This window comes from Oreochromis niloticus, linkage group LG23, assembly GCF_001858045.2.
Source record: "Oreochromis niloticus isolate F11D_XX linkage group LG23, O_niloticus_UMD_NMBU, whole genome shotgun sequence".
In the NCBI taxonomy this organism is placed as follows: Eukaryota; Metazoa; Chordata; class Actinopteri; order Cichliformes; family Cichlidae; genus Oreochromis; species Oreochromis niloticus.
In genome coordinates, this window is record NC_031986.2 from 44,794,332 (window position 1) to 44,815,714 (window position 21,383).

The 21,383-nt window shown below is 43.9% G+C and overlaps 3 protein-coding genes across 5 annotated transcripts; 1 reads left to right on the top strand and 2 right to left on the bottom strand.

Annotated features, from left to right (window-relative positions):
* Positions 1-162: 162 nt before the first annotated feature.
* lsm7 (LSM7 homolog, U6 small nuclear RNA and mRNA degradation associated) lies at positions 163-1,995 on the bottom strand. The gene is made up of 4 exons (XM_003439938.3): positions 1,917-1,995; positions 1,568-1,658; positions 1,415-1,486; positions 163-630 (listed from the first exon to the last, which is right to left on the bottom strand). Exons 1-4 carry the CDS (start codon positions 1,920-1,922, stop codon positions 488-490), a joined length of 312 nt encoding a protein of 103 aa, XP_003439986.1. The 5' UTR covers positions 1,923-1,995; the 3' UTR covers positions 163-487.
* A 139-nt stretch (positions 1,996-2,134) lies between these two features.
* Positions 2,135-5,654, top strand: LOC102082558 (kelch-like protein 23). Of its 2 annotated transcripts, XR_002058227.2 has the most exons (4): positions 2,135-3,225; positions 3,394-3,805; positions 3,931-5,033; positions 5,289-5,654. XR_002058227.2 is itself a non-coding variant. In XM_005479175.4 (3 exons), exons 1-3 carry the CDS (start codon positions 2,256-2,258, stop codon positions 4,232-4,234), a joined length of 1,686 nt encoding a protein of 561 aa, XP_005479232.1. In that variant the 5' UTR covers positions 2,135-2,255; the 3' UTR covers positions 4,235-5,654. The 2 variants fall into 2 exon arrangements, 1 of the variants encoding a protein (XP_005479232.1); XM_005479175.4 differs by having other exon boundaries at positions 3,931-5,654.
* A 143-nt stretch (positions 5,655-5,797) lies between these two features.
* LOC100702158 (ceramide synthase 2) lies at positions 5,798-18,666 on the bottom strand. Of its 2 annotated transcripts, none has more exons than XM_003439977.5 (11): positions 18,424-18,666; positions 17,200-17,376; positions 15,080-15,197; positions 13,336-13,454; positions 12,627-12,684; positions 12,434-12,484; positions 11,353-11,445; positions 10,726-10,854; positions 7,807-7,913; positions 7,464-7,620; positions 5,798-7,377 (listed from the first exon to the last, which is right to left on the bottom strand). In XM_003439977.5, the coding sequence occupies exons 2-11, from the start codon at positions 17,373-17,375 to the stop codon at positions 7,183-7,185; spliced, it is 1,203 nt and encodes a 400-aa protein (XP_003440025.1). In that variant the 5' UTR covers position 17,376; positions 18,424-18,666; the 3' UTR covers positions 5,798-7,182. The 2 variants fall into 2 exon arrangements, with proteins under 2 accessions (XP_003440025.1, XP_019207678.1); XM_019352133.2 differs by having other exon boundaries at positions 7,183-7,377; positions 18,399-18,491.
* Between the last annotated feature and the right edge of the window lie 2,717 nt (positions 18,667-21,383).

Here is a 21,383-nt window from a genome sequence, read left to right on the forward strand (position 1 = left end):
TATGAGATAAAAATGGAGCCATATCTAACTCGCAGCAGCAGCTGAGTCATGCTGACGATTTTCAGGAATCTCTAAATCACATTTAAAGTGGTCGATTTCACAACTGTAATTCTGAATGTAAAGCTGTGCAGCCAGGAGAGTAGAGCAAAACTTCCAAAAGTCGGCATAATTACATTTTCACTTTATTTTCTTATCAAAACAACAAAGAATAGTAAAAAGTTCACTTATTCTGGATAAAAAGAAAATGGTACTGTTTACACATCCCACATTTATGGGCTCTTTACAACACAAATCTTTACAAATTTGCACATCAGACTGAAATAAAAGTGAAGTGCATTCAAACGTTTTTTTGCTGCTTAACTAAATCGGCTTGGCTCCATTAATGATTACCGTTATTGTTAAAACGAAATAAAAACTAAGGGAAAGAAACAACTAAATATTCAAGCGTGTACATGTACGTGTAAGTGAGCAGGGGAGAGCTTGTGTGTTAGCCGTCCTGCTGCTGTATGAACGGGTTTGGTATGGCTTCCATGCCATCCTGAGGACAGATCAGCACTACGGAGGTTCCTCTGCAGACCACCAGCCCCAGCTGCCTGGTGTCTTCTGTCAGCTTCAGCTGGTCATCTGGATCTAAACATAAGAGTTGCAGGAGCACACAAGTAAGCGTCACATTATCTACAACAGCAGCCGATGCTGCACGATCAGTTTAAATATATGGCCTGTATTTATAAATGGCCTGTATTTGTATAGCACTTTATTAGTCCCTAAGGATCCCAAAGCGCTTTACACATCCAGTCATCCACCCATTCACACACTGGTGATGGCAGCTACGTTGTAGCCACAGCCACCCTGGGGCGCACTGACAGAGGCGAGGCTGCCGGACACTGGCGCCACCGGGCCCTCTGACCACCACCACCATCAGTTTTTTCAACCCTAACTTCACTGTGGTGTCAAAACCACCAACTAAACTTTAATTTAACTCAGCTGGGCTCACACTTGCACCCACACGCTGACATGACTTTAGCACAGAAACTCCTCAGTGTGACTGAAGGCTGCAGCAGTCATAGCTCAGCCGACCACCAGCCTCAGTGTGAGCAAAGCTTGGTTAAACACACAGCTCGACTCAATATATTAAATAAAATTTCCCAACTATGGGACCATCTAAATTCTTTCATCATATATTCATCATCACCAGCAGTGTTACTTTACAAGTCTGGGTCCTCCTTGAGTAGATGTGATCACAGCACCACTCAGGTTAGTCTGGGCTCTGCCTCAGTGTTGCAAATGATTCATTTGTGTTCAGGTTAAAGGAAACGCAAAACACTTTTCAGTGCTGGCGCAGTCTTGTGTCATTCTTTGTCCCTGTAAATCCATTTTCCCCTTCCATGGTCTTGACATTAAAGCGCACACTTACCGCGCATGTATTCAATAGTGCCGTCCAGCACCAGGTTCAGCAGAGGGTCAAATCCTTTAAGGACACCGCTGGCTGAGGAGGAAACAAATACATGGTGTAAAGTCTCCATTAGCTGCTTACCTGTTAGCTTGTTATCATAACTAATCCACCTACCTTCTCGTCCTCCTTGAAACTTTACACGAATCGGCTTATCGATGTATTTGGACAAGTCGAAGATGCTCTCCTTTTTCTTTTTGTCTTTATCCTGCGCAGAGAAAACAAAACACGCCGTTTGTGAGTCGCGTGTGTGCTAACCGCGCACACAAACACCAGCTGAGCATGAGCCCAGTTAGCTAGGCTAGCCGTGTTAGCTAACGTGATACAACAAAAACACCTTATATTACTTATAATGTGCTGATTTACATCTGTGGTTACGGCTGAAACACACACTCACGGGCTAACAGCATATCTGACAACGTCAAAGGGTGCAAAGGTAGAAAAGTATTTGAATGCACGAACTCACCGCCATGTTAGCTGCGTGACACGGAAGTGAAATTTCGACCTCAAGAATGTTCCACCAATCAAAACACCGAGCGCTTTTACTTGACGTCACTGCTTTTTAAAAATAGTTTTATTGACTCTTCATGATTTAATTTAATATGGATGGTATCGTGAGTTAGTTTTTATATTATAACTCACAGTTTTATAATCAGCATCTGCTTTTGGATCTGACCTCCTTTTCCTTTGCCAGACGTGGGTCGAGAAGGGGAAAGTCTATTAATACCACCAGCTGGTGTGTTGGAGAGCAGAGGGACGGGGAGCCGTGTAGAAGACAGGAGGAGGGGTGACTGTTTGTTGTGACATGGCTGACAGAGGTGACCATGAGCTGAAACTGCAGAGCTTTGAACTGACGCTTGTATCAGAAGAAGAGGATGAGTCTGCTTCACATGTGAAGGACTCTGAGGCTGATATAACACCTGATGCTAGTCTACAAGTAGAAGGAGAGATTTTTTATGTCAACCGCCAACATCTGGCCCTGCAGAGCCCTTACTTCAGGGCTCTGTTCTTTGGCTGTGGGTTGGAGAGCAGCAAAAGGCAGGTAGAGATTAAAGGTGTGAGTCTGCAGCATTTCAGGACCTTGATGGAATATACCACAACATGCAGCCTGTCTTTGGACAGAGAAAATGTTACGGGCATCCTCGAGACGTCCGACTTTTTACAGCTGGAGCGAGCCAGGCTGCTGTGCTGTAAGTTCCTGGAGCGTGAGCTGCACCTCAGCAACTGTTTGGGGATGATGGCCTACGCCTGGCAGCTGGGTTGCACTCAGCTTCATGCCGCAGCACGACAGGTGGTGCTCACTCACTTCTCTGCTATTTCAGCTGAAGAGGATTTTCTGTCACTCTCAAAAGAGTCCGTAGCAGATCTACTTGCCAGCGATGACCTAACCATCCATAAAGACGATCTGGCTCTGGAGGCAATACTGCGCTGGGTGTCATTTGACCCTAAACGAGAAGAATATTTCCTGGAGCTCATTGAGCTGGTGAGGCCCGAGTCTCTGTCCTTGCCTTTTATCACTGAACTCTTGACCAGAATGAAAAGCTCTGACCCCAGAGCCAGGCTCATCCTAAAGCTCAATGAACATTTCCCAGCATCTTGGTCAGTGGGCCGGTCAATGAGGAGGACCAGGGCCAGAGAGACCCTGTTCGTGCTGGGCGGGCCTCATGATCAGGAAGAACAGGCGCTGTACCAGTATCACCCGATGAATGGTAGATGGCAGAGCTGCGCGCCTCTGCAGAGGAAGAACCTCACACAGTACTCCGTGGCTGCAGTGGGTAATGGATGCATAATGAAGATAATATGATAATGAAACTGGCAAAAGTTAGATTGTGCTTATTTTTCATGTGCAGTATTTTTAATATTCTTAAGTTAGTTTTTATTATCTTACATGAATATTGGACATTACATTTTCACAGATTTTTGTAAATTTCCTTTTTATTTAGGAGACAGTGTGGTCGTGACAGGTGGCTACTTCCGGGATGTTCTGTGGTTCAGTGTGGATTGGGTCCGGATCTACGAATGTGGGAACCAGCGCTGGGTGGACGGGCCAGCCCTGCAGAAGTCCAGACACAGCCACTGCTCCATAGGGCTCGAGTCAGTCCTGTACGTCCTGGGGGGAAGTATGGACGAAGGTCTTGTGGATGATGTAGAAAGGCTGGTCCTTGGGTCAGAGGAGGGTTGGGAGGCAGTGAGCCCCATGGTCAGGGCCGTAGAGAGGGCAGCCACTGCTGCTCTGGGGTCGTGTATCTACGTGGCGTGCGGCCTGGATGAAAACGGCGAGGTTTATGGTGGAATTCAGAGGTATGTGGTGAAGCAGGATCAGTGGGATGTGGTCTCCTACTCTCCATTTCCACGGTGAGTATCTTTCTGATACTGCCAGGTTTACATTCTTATGAAGTTTGAAATGTCAAAATAAAGGATACAGGATGATTAGCTGACAATTAAACAGAAAGATTCATATTTTTTTAATTCTTCTTTAGATATGACCTGGTTGCCACGGAGCTCAACAGTGCCCTCTACCTGTTCGGGGGCCAAGCCCTTCGTTTTGACATGGAGACAGATGAGTGGATGGTGCTGGAGGAGGAATGTCTGAACAAGAAGTTCTTCTGTGGCTGCTCCTCAGTCACTGGGCAGATATACCTGGTCAGCGAGAGAAAGAGTAACAAAGCATTCCCAAACATGGTGCTGCTGGACCCTTACATAGACACCTGCATTGAGGTCGATGATGCCATACCCTGTCCCGTGCCCCTCAGAGGGTGTGTCACCGTAAGAATGCTCCCATGATGCTCTATGATGAATGTGGAATATTGTGCAAATCTCTCGAGCCATCCCTCTTTCTTTATATTTGGTCAGGAAAATGGGAAATGGGTGCAGCAACTTATGTGCAAACATGAAGGGAAAGTCAATATGTGGTCTGACCACCTTTAAAAAGCACAGGCTGAACTCTCAGGCAAGCTTTAAGTAGTCTTCAGGTATAGTTCTCCAGGCTTCTTGAAGGACATGCAAAGCTCTTCTTTTATTCCATTCTCTACTAAGATGATCCCAGAGATCAATAACGCTGAGTTCCAGGCTCTGTGGAGGCCAGTCCATGACTGATAGTGTTCCAGTGTGTTTTGTTCTATCAGGTATGCTTTTACTGCATGGTTGTAAAGTGTGGTGAGAGCAGGAAGCAGGCGGAAGAGTCTGAGCAGGTGGAGGTGTAAAAGTCAGTAGAAGCAGAATACACATGTGTGAATGAGAGGGAGACATGCAAAGAGCAGTGATAGTGAAGGTAGATCAGTTTAATATCAACCATCCAAGAAAAAGGAGAGTCCAGAAGAGAGTGCAGTCAGGGTGGAGTGGGTGGAGACGAGTGTCAGGAGTGATTTTAGACAGAAGGATAGAAGCAAGAAGCTACAAGACCTGCTGTGATGTATAGGTTGGAGAGACTAGCCCTGACAAAAAACTAGAAGCACGTCTGGAGGTGGCAGAGTTAAGATTTTCATTTGGAGCGACGAGGACTGATGGAGCTAGAAGTACAGTTGGAGCTGCCAAGCAGGAGGCAAAGAGGACGACCTCAGAAAAGATTCATGCAGGTAGTGAGGTAGGACACCCCAACACCACTGGCTGAGACTCAAACCGTGACAGAGCCTCCACTGTGTTTTACAGATGGCTGTAGACACTCTGCTGTACCTCTCTCCTGACCTCTCCTGACCTCTCCTGTACACACTGGCCATGATTTGAACCAAACATTTCAAATGTAGATTCACTCCACAAGACTCGTTGCCACTAAGTTTAAGTCCAATTTGTGTGTAATTTGGCAAAGCTCAGCCTTTTCTCCCTGTTTCCTTTCCCTAAGAATGGCTTGTTGACAGCCACCCTTCCACTGAGAACATTTCTGATGAGGCTTCAGCGAACAGCAGATGGATCAGCTGACGGGCCAGATGCATCTCTCAGGTCCTGTGTCAGGGCTTTGCTTGTGTGTTTTTTTTTCATTTAACTCTTTAGGACAGGACTTTCAGAGACTGTTCATGTGCTGTAGACAGGCCCGCCACCTCTTTAATCCTCCACTTGTCCAATTTGTTCAGATGTTTAAGGACACACTGCACAACATAAAAGTGAATGAAAAAGCAGCCAACCTCCAACCTTCATGAAGCCTGGAGCAATATTGCTCAAGAGCACTTTAAAAACATACCGAGACAGTCTGTCACCTCGATAGCAAAACATAAAGAAGCTTTTGCACAGTACTGTGTATGGTTACCTGTGTGTGTGCGTGTGTGCGTGCGTGCGTGTGTGTGTGTGTGTGTGTGTTCATTTGTATGAACAAAATGTAAGTGTTTCATAAAAGTTTGACTCAATTTGTACAAGTTTTATTCAGAAGTCATTTATTTAAACTTTTCAAGTTGTCACAAATCAACACTCATAATAAAACAGTCTTCTTAAAAACAACCTCCCGGTGGGTCTCAGTCTCATTCACTGCATCGACCCTTTTAGCGCTCCAGCGTTTCACTTTAAACCCCCTGTTGTGCGGTGGGCCTCAGTGACATCACATCCCTGCACAGACACGCCCCGTTTCTAGCCCTATCACAGCCATCGTTACATAAATGATGACTGGATGTTCACCCAGTCACCTTCACCAGTTCCCACTAATACAGCGGTAGTGAATTACATGATGTGTTCATCTGCAGCAGCACGGTGGGAAAAGACATGTATGCAAGCATCAGAACACAATCTGGTAAATATTAAAAGATACAGCTCCTAATATCTCTACATTCATTTTAAACAGGAGCATTTCATCTATGTATTTAACTCCACTATCTAAAATAGCTCAATAATGCCCATCTGTGTGAATCAGGTTCATGGCTTCCAAAGGTAGAAATGACAACGCAAAAACACGTAACACACGTTACAATAAGGCCTTTCCTGTGTGTTGTTTCAAAAAAGGCAACCCTAGTAGCTCACAGACTTCATATCATAGTGTTTAAAACACAGCAGCCAAGGCACAAAACTAAAGACCCGATTAGGAAATCATGCTGCCTGTGAGAAAAAGACACGATGCACAGACACACACGGTTCACGTCCGTGTTTGTAGAAGAAATACTTTTTGTAAAGGCATCAGAAAGGGGCAGCGTCTGCTTTGTGCACCAGGGGGCGCCACAGTTCTCCTAAAAAATCTAGCTCTGTCGCAGAAAAATACAACTTCTTTAATCATAAGAGGGATTCAAATACAGAATACAGTGAATAATGAATAAAAACAGCCTATAAAGTGATTTATCAACAGATTTACTACAATCAGAACTGTATGCATGAGCAGCCATGTGGACAAATCAGTCAGAGTAGTTTGTTCCATTTAAAATAGATTACACCACATTATACACAAGAGTTAATTTGTTTTAATACAAACAATATTTTTTAACCTCTCACTCAAAAAAAGCAAAGATGAACTAAAACGCTGTTCTTAATATTTACACGTTTTTATAATCCAGGGACCAGAAACAGCATCAATAAAAAACCTGCAGCACACTCACGCAGTGATCACACGCTCCCATCATATGTATTTTTATATGATTTTTGATATTAGTGTTATGAGCAGTGGCGTTTCTTCCTGATGTCACATTCGGTGGATCTACAATCATCTGTGCAAACCTACCCTGACCCGAAATCATCAACGGACCTCGTTGGAGACATGGAAGCAGAAGGGATTAGGATTTCTTTTTCCTGCGAAGCTGCGGACTCGATGTGAAGCCGCTCCACTATCTGGTTTTGGGTACTCTGCTGTTTATATTTGTCTGGTTGGTCAGGTTGTTCAGGACGCAGTTGTTAGCCAGCGATGCCAGTCTGGAGTTAATCGCATCCTTCCTCTGCTCCCAGCTGCACTCACCCCCATCTTCCTCTTCATCATTGTCATCAACCGGACTCTCCTCATCGCTGCGAACATCACCCTCGATCTGTGGAGAAGAATAAAAGAGTTAACCATCCGATTCCTCCCTCGTTCCCTCCTATTGCTGCCTCGTTAAACAGCCCCTCGTCTCACCTTGCCCACGAAGGCAAACCTGTAGACCATGCGCAGGATGAGATAGGCCCAGTAGACGTGCAGCGCTTGTAGCACGAACAGAAGAGCGTTGAAGAAATAATAACCAAAGAAGGGCTCGAAGAACTCCATTGAAACGATCAGGGTGGTGTGGATGATCCTGGAAAGCAAACACAGACACAGAGAGGCTGAAATCAGCTGTTCCTACAAACTCTCGAGCTTCAGAGCAACGTGTGTCGTACCGATAACGGGAAACTTGCTGTTGGAAAAACAAACTGTACATCAAACCTAGTTGGACATTTACATACCAACATATGAAAATACGTCTGATTTAACAGTTTCTTACCTGCTTGGAAAAACATAGAGCCTCGTGACGAGGAACACCAGAGCAAAGAGGACAAACAGGAAGTCGCATGTCGTCGTCCACAGCGCGTAGTGCAGCATCTTACCCACCTGTCAGAAAAAGGAAGGTAAAAGTGTAAAGACGTCACCTGAGGTTATTGACTCAAATGTTATCTCTTCTTTCCAGGTGTTTTTAGTGCATTACTCAAAGTGCAGCAAGAGAGAAAACAAGTGGGGGAATCACGTGATGTAAGGGTGTGGCTGGCTCGAAATCAAACCTCAGACTCACTGATGAACTCACCTGCACTCGTGTGGTATGTGCCGTAATGAATCATCTATCGGGTTTGAAGCCAGCATCGTTTTCCCTTTATGATTTTTATCAGCGGCCAGGCAACACCCTGTCATGCCCGAGGTGACACGACTGCATATTTCCTCATCTCATGTATCGCGAAAACAATCATCATCGTCACTTCTTATCATTGAAACAGCCTCACAAAACCCACGGACAAAGGAACAACTGTCACTGAGGGTGGAGGCCGTAAAACTATTACAACCGCGACAAGTTTTTCTTTTTTTTGCAACAATAGAACAAAACCTCTCGTTGTGCACGGCTCACAGGACGTGTGTGCTTGTATGAAAGAAGAAGGAAATTCACAAAAATACACAATAGGCTGAATTCATGTCAAGTTCCCCGTTTGTGCAATAATCTGCCATTTTAAACGTTTGTGTGCGAGCATAACGATGCAGTCTCCTCCATACTGCGCTGTGCAAAAGTCTCGAACCACCACTCATTGTTTTATATTTTGCTTCCAAGATGCCAGACAACCTTGGAGTTTTTAAAAGTAGTCTTGAGCAGCAGTTTTAAAGTTTTTCTCTGGACATTGGTGGCTTTTTCACCCGTTTTCAGTCCAGTCCTTGGACCTGAGTCACTTAACGCTGATCTATGAATTGTTCAAGCATTTAAAAAAATGCTCCTAACTCAAGGGATGAACCAGTGTTGTGTCTACACAAACAGGCAACTTGGCAAAGAACCAACTCAAGTTGTACCTCGAGGCACTTACAGGTTATTAGCAGCCTGCTGAAAAACCCCGTGTCATTAACTCCCATTTCTTTTGTTGAACTTATGAAAATGCCAATCATAACAGAGTTTGACAGGGATATTTCAGCATGATGTGAAGTGTCTCTGTGAATATTTATAAATGACCTGAACACGTGGAGGACAAGAAGAAATCATGTCCTTCAAAACTTGGGAAAAACCAGCAAAGACCTGTTCCGGGACCTGAGGGATACACCTGTCCCTTCAGCTGATCGTCTACTGTTCACTGAAGCCTCCTCAAAAATGGTCTCAGTGGAAGGGTGGCTGCCAAAAAGTTACTCTTCAGGCTGGGAAACAGGGAGAAATGGGTGGGGTACACCAAATTACACAAGAAATGCAAAGAAAATCGGTGTCAACGAGTCCTGTGAAGTGATGAATCCACATTTGATCCAAATTTCGATTCACCATTTGGAAAGCATCCGATTGGCAGCTCTGACAAACAAACTGCCACTGCAGTCAAAACAAACCTAGATGGAAAAACATGGACTAGCCTCCCCAGAGCCTGTTCATAGTTTCCAGTGTGGTATCATCCTGACAGGGAATGGAACAAAACACAGCCAGCATCTAAGAGGAGAGCTTTGGGATGTGCCTCATGACGTCCCGGGGACTATTCTTTAAGTGTGCTTAAAGAAATCTTGCCTCACAGACAGTGTTGGGAAGGTTACTTTTAAAATGTATTCCATTACAGAATACTGAATACATGCCCCAAAATGTATTCTGTAACGTATTCCGTTACGTTACTCAATGAGAGTAACGTATTCTGAATACTTTGGATTACTTAATATATTATCGTGCTGTTTAAAACTACGTGAATGTCCTATTGCTGTGATTTATTACTGTTACTGAAGGTCCGCGGCTCCGAACCGTAGTAAAGGGACCTCTGGCTAATACTGTGGGTTCCGTGTCGGGCTGGTAGCCGAAAAATAGCTTTACTTTGTTGTCTGGGTCAACTTTGCTTGCCAGAGACAGAGAGAGGCGTTGAAAGGCTGCTCCAACGGAACTTATTTTTTCCGGAGGAAAACACGAACACAGTGTACAGTTGAGTCTTAATAGCTTACTTACAGCTGGGCTCGTCAGGCACTCTTCTTGGCTGCAGTGGTTATTATTATATTTACATGCTTCCAGCTCCCGTTTTTGCTCCGTGACAGCTCGGACTTTTCCTTTCTCTCCCTCCCTCGCTCACAGACACATGTCTGGCAGTCCATTCTCGCTGCAGCACGGACTACACTGCCCATGAGGCTACATTCTTTAGAGCTATGCCTGTAGCATTCTGCCTTTTAGCTTAGCACAAAAACAACAAAAAAGCGCTCTCTCACCCAGGAAACACGCAGAGAGAGAGAGAGAGCGTCACCCTGTTACCATGGCAACCGTAACGCTGCCGCCTGGAACAACAGAACGTAGCTGTCAAACAAACCCAAACAGTCCTGACCCGCGACAATATGAAACAGGGAAGTACCGCCGTGTATTCCATTTATTTCAACAAAGTAACTGTATTCTGAATACCACCTTTTTAAACGGTAACTGTAACGGAATACAGTTACTCATATTTTATATTCTGAATGCGTAACGGCGGTACATGTATTCCGTTACTCCCCAACACTGCTCACAGAGTTCAGGCTGTGTTCCAAAATGAAGGTGGTCATACAAACATTGACTTTCATGCTGGTTAGAGCGCCCTGCTGTGGCAGACCCTTGTGAATGAGGCAGCGTATAAAAGTAAAATATGTTTGCAAAGTGCTGCACTTACTTCTCCTTTGTTAGAAAACAAAGAATGAAGTAGTGGCTTTTGTACACACAGAGTATCTGGAGTCAGGTGTGGTGTTTTACCTCGAGAATAATGTCGGAAGAGTCGTGAACCAGCATCACCAAAGTGCCCACCCTCACATAGTTGGCGATGTAGGAGAAACCGATGAGAAATATGGTGGCAATGTGATGAACCACCTGCTCCTTGAAATCCTAAAACACAAACACACATGCATGCACACGTAAAAACATGCAGCAGCATCAACAGCAGCTCCACGTGTGCTGTTTAAACCAGCAGGGTTAAAATATCAGAAATGATTGTCTGCACTGATTCGTTAATTTAATATGAAACAAATCTGACAGCAGCAAAGCGTCCTGAAGGACAGAAGCACTGAAATGAGATTATCTGACTGTGAATATTTATAGTATTCAGTGCAGTTCAGCTTTCTGTGGAGAGGATGGATGAAAACTGGACTGAACTGATTATTTTGTTAGATGATGACCAAAGATTTAATGCAACACTCAAAGTACACAGAGTTATGATGTAATAGCAGATAATCCAGTGCGTAAACTGCATTCGATATAGTTGCAGGAGGGAAAAACAGCATTTGCTTTTTTCACCATTGGACTAAAACGTTACATTTCAGGGATAAAATGGGGAATAATAACCAGGTTACAGGTGTTCTTTGTGTGTTTTCAGCTAATACTCACTTTTCGCTTCACATCCACAGAGACGCTCAGGAGCAGCGACAAATAGAAGCCCATCTCCAACATGTAATACCAGTAATGAGCCTCAGACACAGGCTAATGCATGAGAGGGAGAGAGTGACGGTAGGTCAGTGTGATCATTCAGTGGTTGAAACAGAAGCTTTTCAAACACAATGGTGATGCACGCAGCAGCATTCACAGACAGATGTGTTTGATTGTTAATCACTGAAATCTAACTACATGCTTTTAAGGAACTGAAAGAGTTTAACAGACAGTTTTCTGAACTGATTCCTTTAAGTGTGCTGAAACAGGTCTGGGCTTTTTGGGGTAGTGGAGGCAGGCATTCAGCTCTGCTGAGCATTTACAGCTTCACCTGTCTGAAAGGTTCAGGGGTAAAGTCTAGCAAAAGTTCAGTGGCCATGTAAGAACTGCTTCTTGCTCTCATTTACAAGCACAGAGGACGTGCTTTATGCACAGGAAGTCATGGCGTAATCTCAAAGAAAAACATTTGGAGAAGACTCAAAAGTCAAAGTTTGCAGCGACACAATGACAGGACGTTGACTGAGGTATTTACCCTAAAAATACGTCTTTTCTACCCGTCTGAGAAAAAAATGAAGTCTGCAGTAGCAGAGCCTGCTGCTTATCAGTCAAATGCAGATAAAGAGAGAATGTGTGCAATCATCCACACGGCAAGTTAAAAACTCAGGCTGAAAAGAAACCACAAAAGCATTCAGAGCTTTGCCGTCAAGGAAGTCGGAGTTGAAAAAGTCTGTGTGGAGTCTGCATTAAAAACGATCTGTGTGCTCCTTCTGCACTTTCCTCGCTTTAAGTAGATCCTATTGTTTTTAGCCACTGCTGTGTAAAATGATCAGAGTGATGCAGAGACCGGCTGAAGCAGATGTTCAGTTTTAGCACAGCTACAGATGTCACGTAGTTCTTCATGAATGTGAATGTTAACAACAGAGAAAAGAATCAAATCACCATGAATGAAAGAATCTACGACTCATTTTACACATGCTGCAAACCCCAGCATTTACACCCCAACGGCACTTTGGAGAAAAGGTGAAGGAAATCTGTGTCCTACCTGTTTGGGATAACCCCTCCAGCACTCGCTCTGGTCCCAGAACCACGGCGTCTAGAAGATGGAGGAAACGATAAATCTCTACACGACAGTAATCTTTGCCTCGAGCTTATTTAAACATCGTAGTAAGCAGATGTAGATTCTCAAAATTCAGTGAAAGGATTTGAATCTTTTAAAAGAAAAAAGTGACACTTACATCAATTAAAGAGCCGAGCCCTGCTATGAACGATGTGAGGTAGAACACAAAGCGCCAGCTGCACAGATGAGAACAGACGCCATTATCAATCAGAGCTGGGATGTCAAAACGGCCCACTTTGATTTTAAATGAGCGAGACGAGTGACAAGAACTCCACATTTAGTCTCTGAGATGTGAAAAACAAGGTCAGAGGTCTGACAGCTCGACTCTTTGGGCTTTAATCATAAGAAATAAATGTGTAAAATTACAGAAAAAGTTCTGGCAGCTCATTGGCCAGACTGCCTGTAATTATAAAAGAGAAAGTTTTTGTTGATTGACAAAACTATCATGACCTGGATGATAGTTTTGTAGATGAATCTACACAGAGAGACTGAAAATGTCATTTATATGGTAGTAATTACTTTGGTGTAGCATGAAGCTCCGATGTGGAGGTCTTTATCATTCAGAAAAGCTATAAAACTAAAATGTTGTTAGAAAATGTAAAAGTTCAGTTCACATTTTCCAAAGCCATCTAGTGGGCCAGATCGGTGTCTTTGCTGGGCCCATTCTGGCCCCTGGGCCTTATGTTTGACACCCCCATATTAGCAGATATTGTGTAAATGAACTATATTGTTCTATGAGATCAGACAAAGATGTAACCAGGCACAGGTGTGACACCTGTCCAACAGGAAATGGCTCAACGACTGAGTGACCAATAGGAAAGACTCACGAGGCCTCGCAGAATTTTTTGGTGTTGCTGGGTCTGTCCTGGTTTCTTCTGTGTCTAAACCAGGTCTGGATCTTTCTCTGCGAGAGTCCACACTGCTTTCCCAGGCCCACCACTTCACTCTGAACACACACACACACACACACACACACACACACACACTATTTAAATACGAGCTGCTTTCTCATAGCAGGCATTGTTACAGCTTCATCACAGCTCTCTCGTCCTGCCAACGTGTAGCTGCGCACCCACAGAGATAAATGTGCTTAATCTAAGCATCTGCTAATGAGCGTGAAACACGACCGCTGTTAGTGTGATCTTCCCTGCCCCCGGATACTTCACACAGGGTTACATCACAGCGCCGAAGGTCCCTCTGCTGAGTGAAACCTAATTACAGGGTTAGGTGTGACACATGCATGTTTTTATTTGGCTACACAGCCTCTCTGCACCCCCAGCCCCAGCACGGTATCAAAGGATAAACTGTGACACCACACTGAGCAGTGAAATGATTTTCCCACGACTGCGTTGTGCAATAGAAATACAATCCTTGTATTCGGGAAATAAATCTACTTTGTTTCACGTGTTTGTGGCCAAGGTATTTACACGGGGAACAGCAAAGTCGTTAGTTGCTGCTGCTGCTCGGGGCCCCATGGAAATATAAGATGTGCAAATAAGCCAGAGCGCGCACACACACACACACACACACAGGTGTAAAAACAAAAAACAATATATAAAGGCGCTCATGGAGCGGTGCGTTTCCACTCGATGTGTTCAGTCATGTCTCGTCCTGACAGGTGCACACCCTGCTTGTCTGCACAGGAACACGGCTGCTCTGCTGCAATGCCAAATTACACCAAGAGGAGGATGGAGGACTTCCATGATACGGAGAAAAGTAACAGTTACAGACTAATAGCGCCGTTTTGTTCTCAGATTTTAACTAATTATTCTGATTATCGGCAACATAAAGGGAATGATGAATATTAAAGCGACAGACAGGATTATGTTTAAAAGGAAGAAAATTGCTTCTCTCACAGTGCAGCAAACACGCCTGCTATAAACTGAGATGCTAATTATTGCGTCTTTGTAAGCACGAGCCTCGTAGCCTGAATGTGACTCAGGACTGAGCCGCATCTCTGTGGGGACGACCTGTTTTTAAACTGTTCCTTGTTCCAGAGGAAGCTGGCACACAGTCGTACCTTTTTCTCCTGGATGGAGCCACACCAGCACGCATAAACTGTTTCTGTGACACAAATAACAGATGTTCCTATTTATTAGGGACACACTAAACATTAAGAGTGCCTGGCTCAAGGTGAGATTTTCCATTTAAATTTGCATTGACTTTGCAGGATATTTACATATTTATACAGATGATCATGAGATACAGTTTATGTAGTTGTTCTTTAACCAAGGCGGAGCTCTGGGTACAGATGTCATTTTTAAGCTCAGCATAAGTATAATCCTAAAAAATAGGAAATACTTTGTAGGTTTTCATGTTTTTAGCACACTAGAAAAATCTGTGTGCATCTGGGATCATCACACTGATCTTTAACCTATTGGGCTGCATGCTTATAAGTGACTTCAACAATTCATTTATTCATATATTGGTGGAATATTTACTGTATTGAGAAACTACAGATGACTGTCACATTTAAAGCAATGACTCTTCCTTTGCATTATCCCTGTTACGTGTACCATAATTACAGTACTCCACTCCATGGACAGTTGGAGGGTCCTGTGAAGCACCAACCTGCGATGGCTGCTGGCTGTGCTGTTTATAGAAAGCCTCCAGCTTTGGGATGGAAGGGGCTCGAATCCGATTCCGATCCTTCACACCTAAGACTTTGCTTAGGGGGATGGCAATGACCCTGAGAAGACAGAGACCAGAAGAGATGAGGAGGGGAAATTCATTTTTCTGATGTTTTACATATATATATGTATATATGTGTATAATAGCAAATGCAACCCTGTTAATAAAACAAACGGGAGTAATTAGTTTTGCAGTACTTGAAGGATTAATGTGTGATGTCATCAACAGCTGCTCAATGTGCTCCAAACACAGAACAGCAACAAGATAGCTCATTACTCCTGACAGCCTGTAGAGCTGCTGCCATGGGCGGTTTGTGCCCAGACAGCCTTTGTCATTATCCCATCAAGAGACACTTGATCTGTGTGTGTGTGCGCGCGTGTGCGTGTGTGTGTGCACGCGTGTGCGTGGGCGTGTGTGTGCGCGCGCGCGCGTGTGTGTGTGTGTGTGTGTGTGTGTGTGTTACAGACGGAAGGAGACAGAAAGATCAACAGAATAATACAATATGAGGGTATCAGCAATGAAGAGATGTTTAGATAAACATGTGTGTGTGCGTGTGTGCGTGCGTGTGTGCGTGCATAATCGTGTGTGTGTAATTCTATCTCAGAGATAATGATCCTGAAGTGGGCACACAGGGAGAGATTAGAGAGAAGGTCAGGGCAGCTTCACAGAGGGACACACAGTGCTCTGGTTACAGGAACACACACACACACACACACACACACACACTCACACACACACACACAGCTGTGGTCTGAGAAGATTGCGTGGAGACACACCTTCCAGCTGGCCGACGTCTACGCGAGCACAAATGAAAGTGCCCACCTCTACGACTCGCACACAGCGCACGCCATCATCCTCCGAGCCCGGACTACTATTACAGCTAATGTTACCAATCTGCTACAACATCGCTGATGAAGGTACAGACGAGGATGCTAATCTTCAGCTCACACGAAGGCAGCTCGTGCATTTTTTGAAGACGCACAGACAATACAGCAGCTGACAATGATGATAATGATAATGGAAAGGCGTGCAAGCTGTGGTCATGTGGACCACGTCCCTGCCAGCCCAGAATAAATTCTTGTCCTGTTACCAGAAGAACTAGTTACCTGTACAAACAGGTTTACTGTGATGATTCCTTTTAAAGCAGCTTTGCTCACAAGCATAAATGTGATCATATATTTATTGGCAGAACACAACAACAGCTTGAAACATTCAATGCTGTAAAACCAAGAAGGTGTTTGAGAACACTGAGAACTGACGACAAACGCATCATCAGACCAGATGATCTCACTGATGAACTGTAGCCTCCAATTATTATTATTTCTCTTTAATTCATGCAAATGGGCAGCGTGTTCAAATGGTTACGTTTAAGTAGAACGCTATGAAATGCTTATAAAGAGGAGTGAAGATCTACTTTCTTGTAACTGAAATATTTGAAAACCAAACACAGTCTTTTAAGAAATGTCAGGTATCTGAAGATAACATTCAAATCCCTTCAGCTGTGATAGCAGAAATATTCTGACCTTTTCTAGGGAATCTGTTGAAGCACCGGGAGGACACATATAATAAGCACTAGTAGGATTTTCTGTGCCATCAGCCCGGCAGCAGTCAGTGAGTGGTTGGTGTGGACTATATCTTACAGAGGCTGCTTAGAGAGAATCAGCATTAGTAGCCATGCATTGTGGGGCCCATCGTTAAGCCTCAGCTACAAACAGATCACTTCTGTAGTCGCCATAAGAGGTATTTTCCCTCAGAAACACTCGCACACACTTTAACACAAGGCTGGAACAAGCCTGGGAGGAGACGGGACTCTCACACAGTATATAGGACATGAATAAAGGGGAAAGGAGCCGTTCTCCTCAGCAGCTTAGCAGCAAACACCCTCCAGCCAGTCACCAAGACCAAAACAAGTCAAGCAGAAAATTACTTTTACCCCACAAACAGCATCATACTTAAATGCTTCCTTCAACTAATTAGGTAAAATTGAAAAGGACAAAACTGTGCGCCAAAAAGCAGAACTCGCATGTGTGAATTTCACGCTCCGGCCGTGACGGTCTCACCTCTCAAAGATATATCTGAGGGCTATAAAGATCAGAGCTAGTGGCAAGGTGTACATGAGATCCCTGGGTAGAGGAAAGTGGCCCTCTCCTTCCTTCATCTCCATGTCTTTCCAGTGATTCCCAGGAGGAATCCAGAACTCCTCCCGCCACAGCCACTCGTTCAGCAGGGCCTCCATTCTGTGGGGCAGATGAAAGAGGAAGAGGTGAGTATTGTCTGGTCGCAGAAACACAGTTTACCAGAAAGGGAAGCGTATTCAAATTTATGACAAAGAGGACAAGAGGAAACACTTTGTTTGCTCACGCACAGAAATGATGGAAAAGAACAACTGCACTGTGTCATCGCTGCTGCTGCATCAGCTCACATGGCAATATGATTTCATTACATGATCAATAACAGTGATCAATAACGGTGATTTCACCTCGTTACATCTAGTGTATCATCAGTGCGTTATTTTCCCCAGAAAATATTCACAAAACATTTTTAAGCAATAAATTAAAAAGCACAGCAGCAAATACAACACCAAATGAATTGGAATTATTTCATGTTTCAGGCTTTAACAGGTTACATTTCCCCACAGCGGCACAGCTGCTTCCTGCCACAAACAGGGATCAGATGCAACCTGCTGCTGATTACGTTGCCCCTGATTGAATGGGACAATCAGTTATCAACATTTTAAGTGTTGGACAGACAGAAACCTGGTGTTCAGGTCCAAACACCTGAGCAGCGTCTTACAATGAGGCGCATCGATATTATCGGCAGACGTGTCTCTGCGTGCTTTTCAGCAAAATCTATGCAGCGCAGCCTTCATGCATTCAAGTCTCTGTCTGCACACACACACACACACACACACACACACAGTCATATGCTGTAAGCTGGCTACTGTTATTCCCTGTAAACAGTCGACGGTTTGCACGGTCTGGGTTTAAAAGCTGCTGCTGCTGAGATCCAATCGATCCGCGTATCGATCAGGTCGTAGCTGTGGAAGAACGTGAGCGCAGATGTGAAAGCCTGCGCAGTCAGATGACCAGACAGACCATAACCACTGTGCGCCGTCTGCACGGCGAGCGCATCAAATTAAAACACGCAATATTTGATCCATCAGCTGTTAGTCGCGGAAGCACAGCAAACCCACGGGCCCATCAACCATCCAACAAACCACCCACTCAGCTTTTAAACGGCATTTATGTATCTAACACACCGCAGAAAGGAGATGTTGTGCTCACCTGTCCGCGATCCTGTGATGGAAGATGGAAAGCGAAGGCTACAGCGGCAATTTAGAGAGGAGGAGCGTGTGGACGCGCCCCGCTCCTACCAGCGAGGGCGGAGAGCGGGCAGTCGGATGGAGAGGCGTGTGCTGTCATCATCATCATCATCATTTTCTGCACTGGATTTTGTGCCACAACATGAGGATCATAGTCGTTTCTCACCAGCCAAAATCTGCTCAGCCACTCACTGTGACAATGCCACGTGCTGCCGACAGGGGGCGAGAGGAGGAGGCTCACGAGATTTTCTGCTCGGGTTGTAATTTCACTTCTGTTTATTTGGGGGTGTTTCCTCATCGCTTCATAGAAACAAGACAAGATATCGCAATTTTGGTGGTTAAACGTGAGGCCCGGGGGCCAAAACGGGCCAGGGATAACTTCAGTTCGGCTGCTTTGGAAAATATGAAGGAGGGCAAAAAATGGCTTAACTGTATTTTAAAAACAAAAGTTTTACAGCTTTTCCTGCTGACAGAGATCTCCCCCATTTATACTACACCAAATCAGTCAAGCAACAGTTTAACAATTAAATGACAGAAAACAGTTTTTTACTGTCTGCCATCGACAGTTTGGCTAACATTTTCATCAATCAAACAAAGCTTTATATTTTTTAAATATGGGAGAGTCTGGACACTGAGCTACTAGAAACTGTTCTGTCATTTTACACAGTTATTATGTAGAAAATTGAGATTTAAAAAATGATATTAGGATAACTTTTGGATGTCCAGTTAAACATCTTTGCACTGGCGGAAAGAGTTTCAGTGGTTTGTGGCCCTCAGTGTAAAATGAATTTAACATTCCTGGTCTAAATGTTTCATGAGGCAAATAGAACATTTTAAATTAAAGAGATTTTCTGATTGTCCTGCAAACGTCTAGAGAAAAAGAAGAGGCCCAATGAGAGCTAATATCTTCATTTTGTTTCATGTATAATTGTATTTGGCTGTAACACATCTGCAAATAAAATCTTTACAGTTACCCAAATATTATGAGCGGTCAGCAGGCAGCTTTTAACAAAGATTACTCGTGACCTCACGGTGCACTGTCACACAGTTTTACGAGTGATGTTAAAGATTATGTGCTCGTTATCAGCAGACAGGAAACCAGAAACAGAAGCAAGGCAGAGAAAGAAATGCGACACATCCTGTCACTGCAATCGCTTATCAACCTGTGTGTTACACCAGAAAGCTGATAAGCTTTATGAGCATGCTCACATGATGCTGCCTTTCATTCCAGTCATATTTCAACAGCACTATGAATGAAAGAGAAACGCCTGGTGGGAAGAGCCCCACCCAGCAGTGCCTTATAATATACAAAGCTTTATTTTCTGTTTATTCACTGGGTCAAGTTCACTGAATTCAGTGAATGCCAGTGAATTTACTTTGACATCTAAATATGTCACAAAACTTGCTTTTCTGCTTCTCAGCTAGATAAAAAGTGATTATATAACTGGCATGATGCCAACAACGAGAACCTGCACAGGTGCCCGATCACATGTCGAAGGTGATTTTGTTCTCTTTATTTGGAGCTGTGAACTAATTCAGTATATCAGCTAAAAGCGATTGACTACATGCTATAGTAAATGTGTTAGCTCTGTTAACATAAAACACACGATTCATGTGGTGTCGGAAAATCATTTATAGTAAAAAAACATCCCCAAAAGTTGATTCTGTTCATCTGGAACAGAATCAACTTGAAAGTTGATCATAAACTGACCTCACAGCCCATTGTTCCCTCACTGGTGCTAGTGTCAGTCATTGTGCAAAAGTCCTGTTTATAAGATGTAAACCTGCAGTCAGCTGAGACTGAAGACGTCACCTGGATGAGCGACCAAACGTTTCTCCCACTGAAAACATCCAGATGAACAGAATCAGCTTTTGGGGATTTACCTGGATGATTGAGCACGCATCAAGAAGTAAAAAAAGACATGTTTTCTAGCACATGTCAAACTTGTGTGTTGCTTTTGTATCAGTGATAAGTGGTTTAATCCACTGGGTTTGTTCTGTCATCAGTGCATGATTGTGGTGTGGTGTCATGTCTTGTCATTTCCACATGTCACTACAAGTGTTTTATATGCAGCTATGCCTGTAGAATAACCTGTTATGTTCTCACGAGCACACCCAGTCCTGCACAAACATGTTGCATAAATGTGCAGCTACACTCACATGTAGTCATCAGCACATCCTTTTAATACAGGAAATTCAGTTATTTATATACTGAAATGCTTTAAAGTAGGATGTTAGCAAAAGTATGAGGCATTATTAGGTAATTATTGACATTTATTTGATCAGGTTGGACCAAAGTAAACAGAAACATCACGGAGCTGAAATCTGGACTCTGAACAACGTCATAAACGTGAGCTGTTTGAACGCGACTTTATGGATTTATGGAGCAGTTTTACTATGAGGATTGGTGATGGTGTGGGCACGCGGCCAGTTTAGCCAGTATACTGTTAGGTTTGTGTGTGTGTATAATGACTGGAACACTGGCGTTCAAATAAGCATGACAGTGAGTTCGTTTCCTACTTTAAAGCCAATCACATCATGTGATGCACAAACACTGCACAGCTGTTAATGAGCCAAATATTAGAATAACTGTATTCAAGCACATGTTCAGAAATGTCTGCTGTATTTTCAGCTGCTCTCAGCAGTTCTGTAATGACCTTTGTAGCCTTATTGTGTTACATTATTACATTCTGTCCTGTTAACCATCCTCTCCTGTCCTCAGGGATGAAAGCTCTCTATGCTCTTTTTACTTTCTGAATGTTTGGTTTTGTTTTTTGATTTTTTCCCTTTTTGAGACCTGAGCAATCACGACGGGATTACATCACAGCTTTAATTTAGAAAAGACTCCTCGTATAAAGAGACAGCTCTGAAAATGGTGAGCAGTTTTCTTTATGCATTGCGACCCTGAGCCGTTCTCGTCAT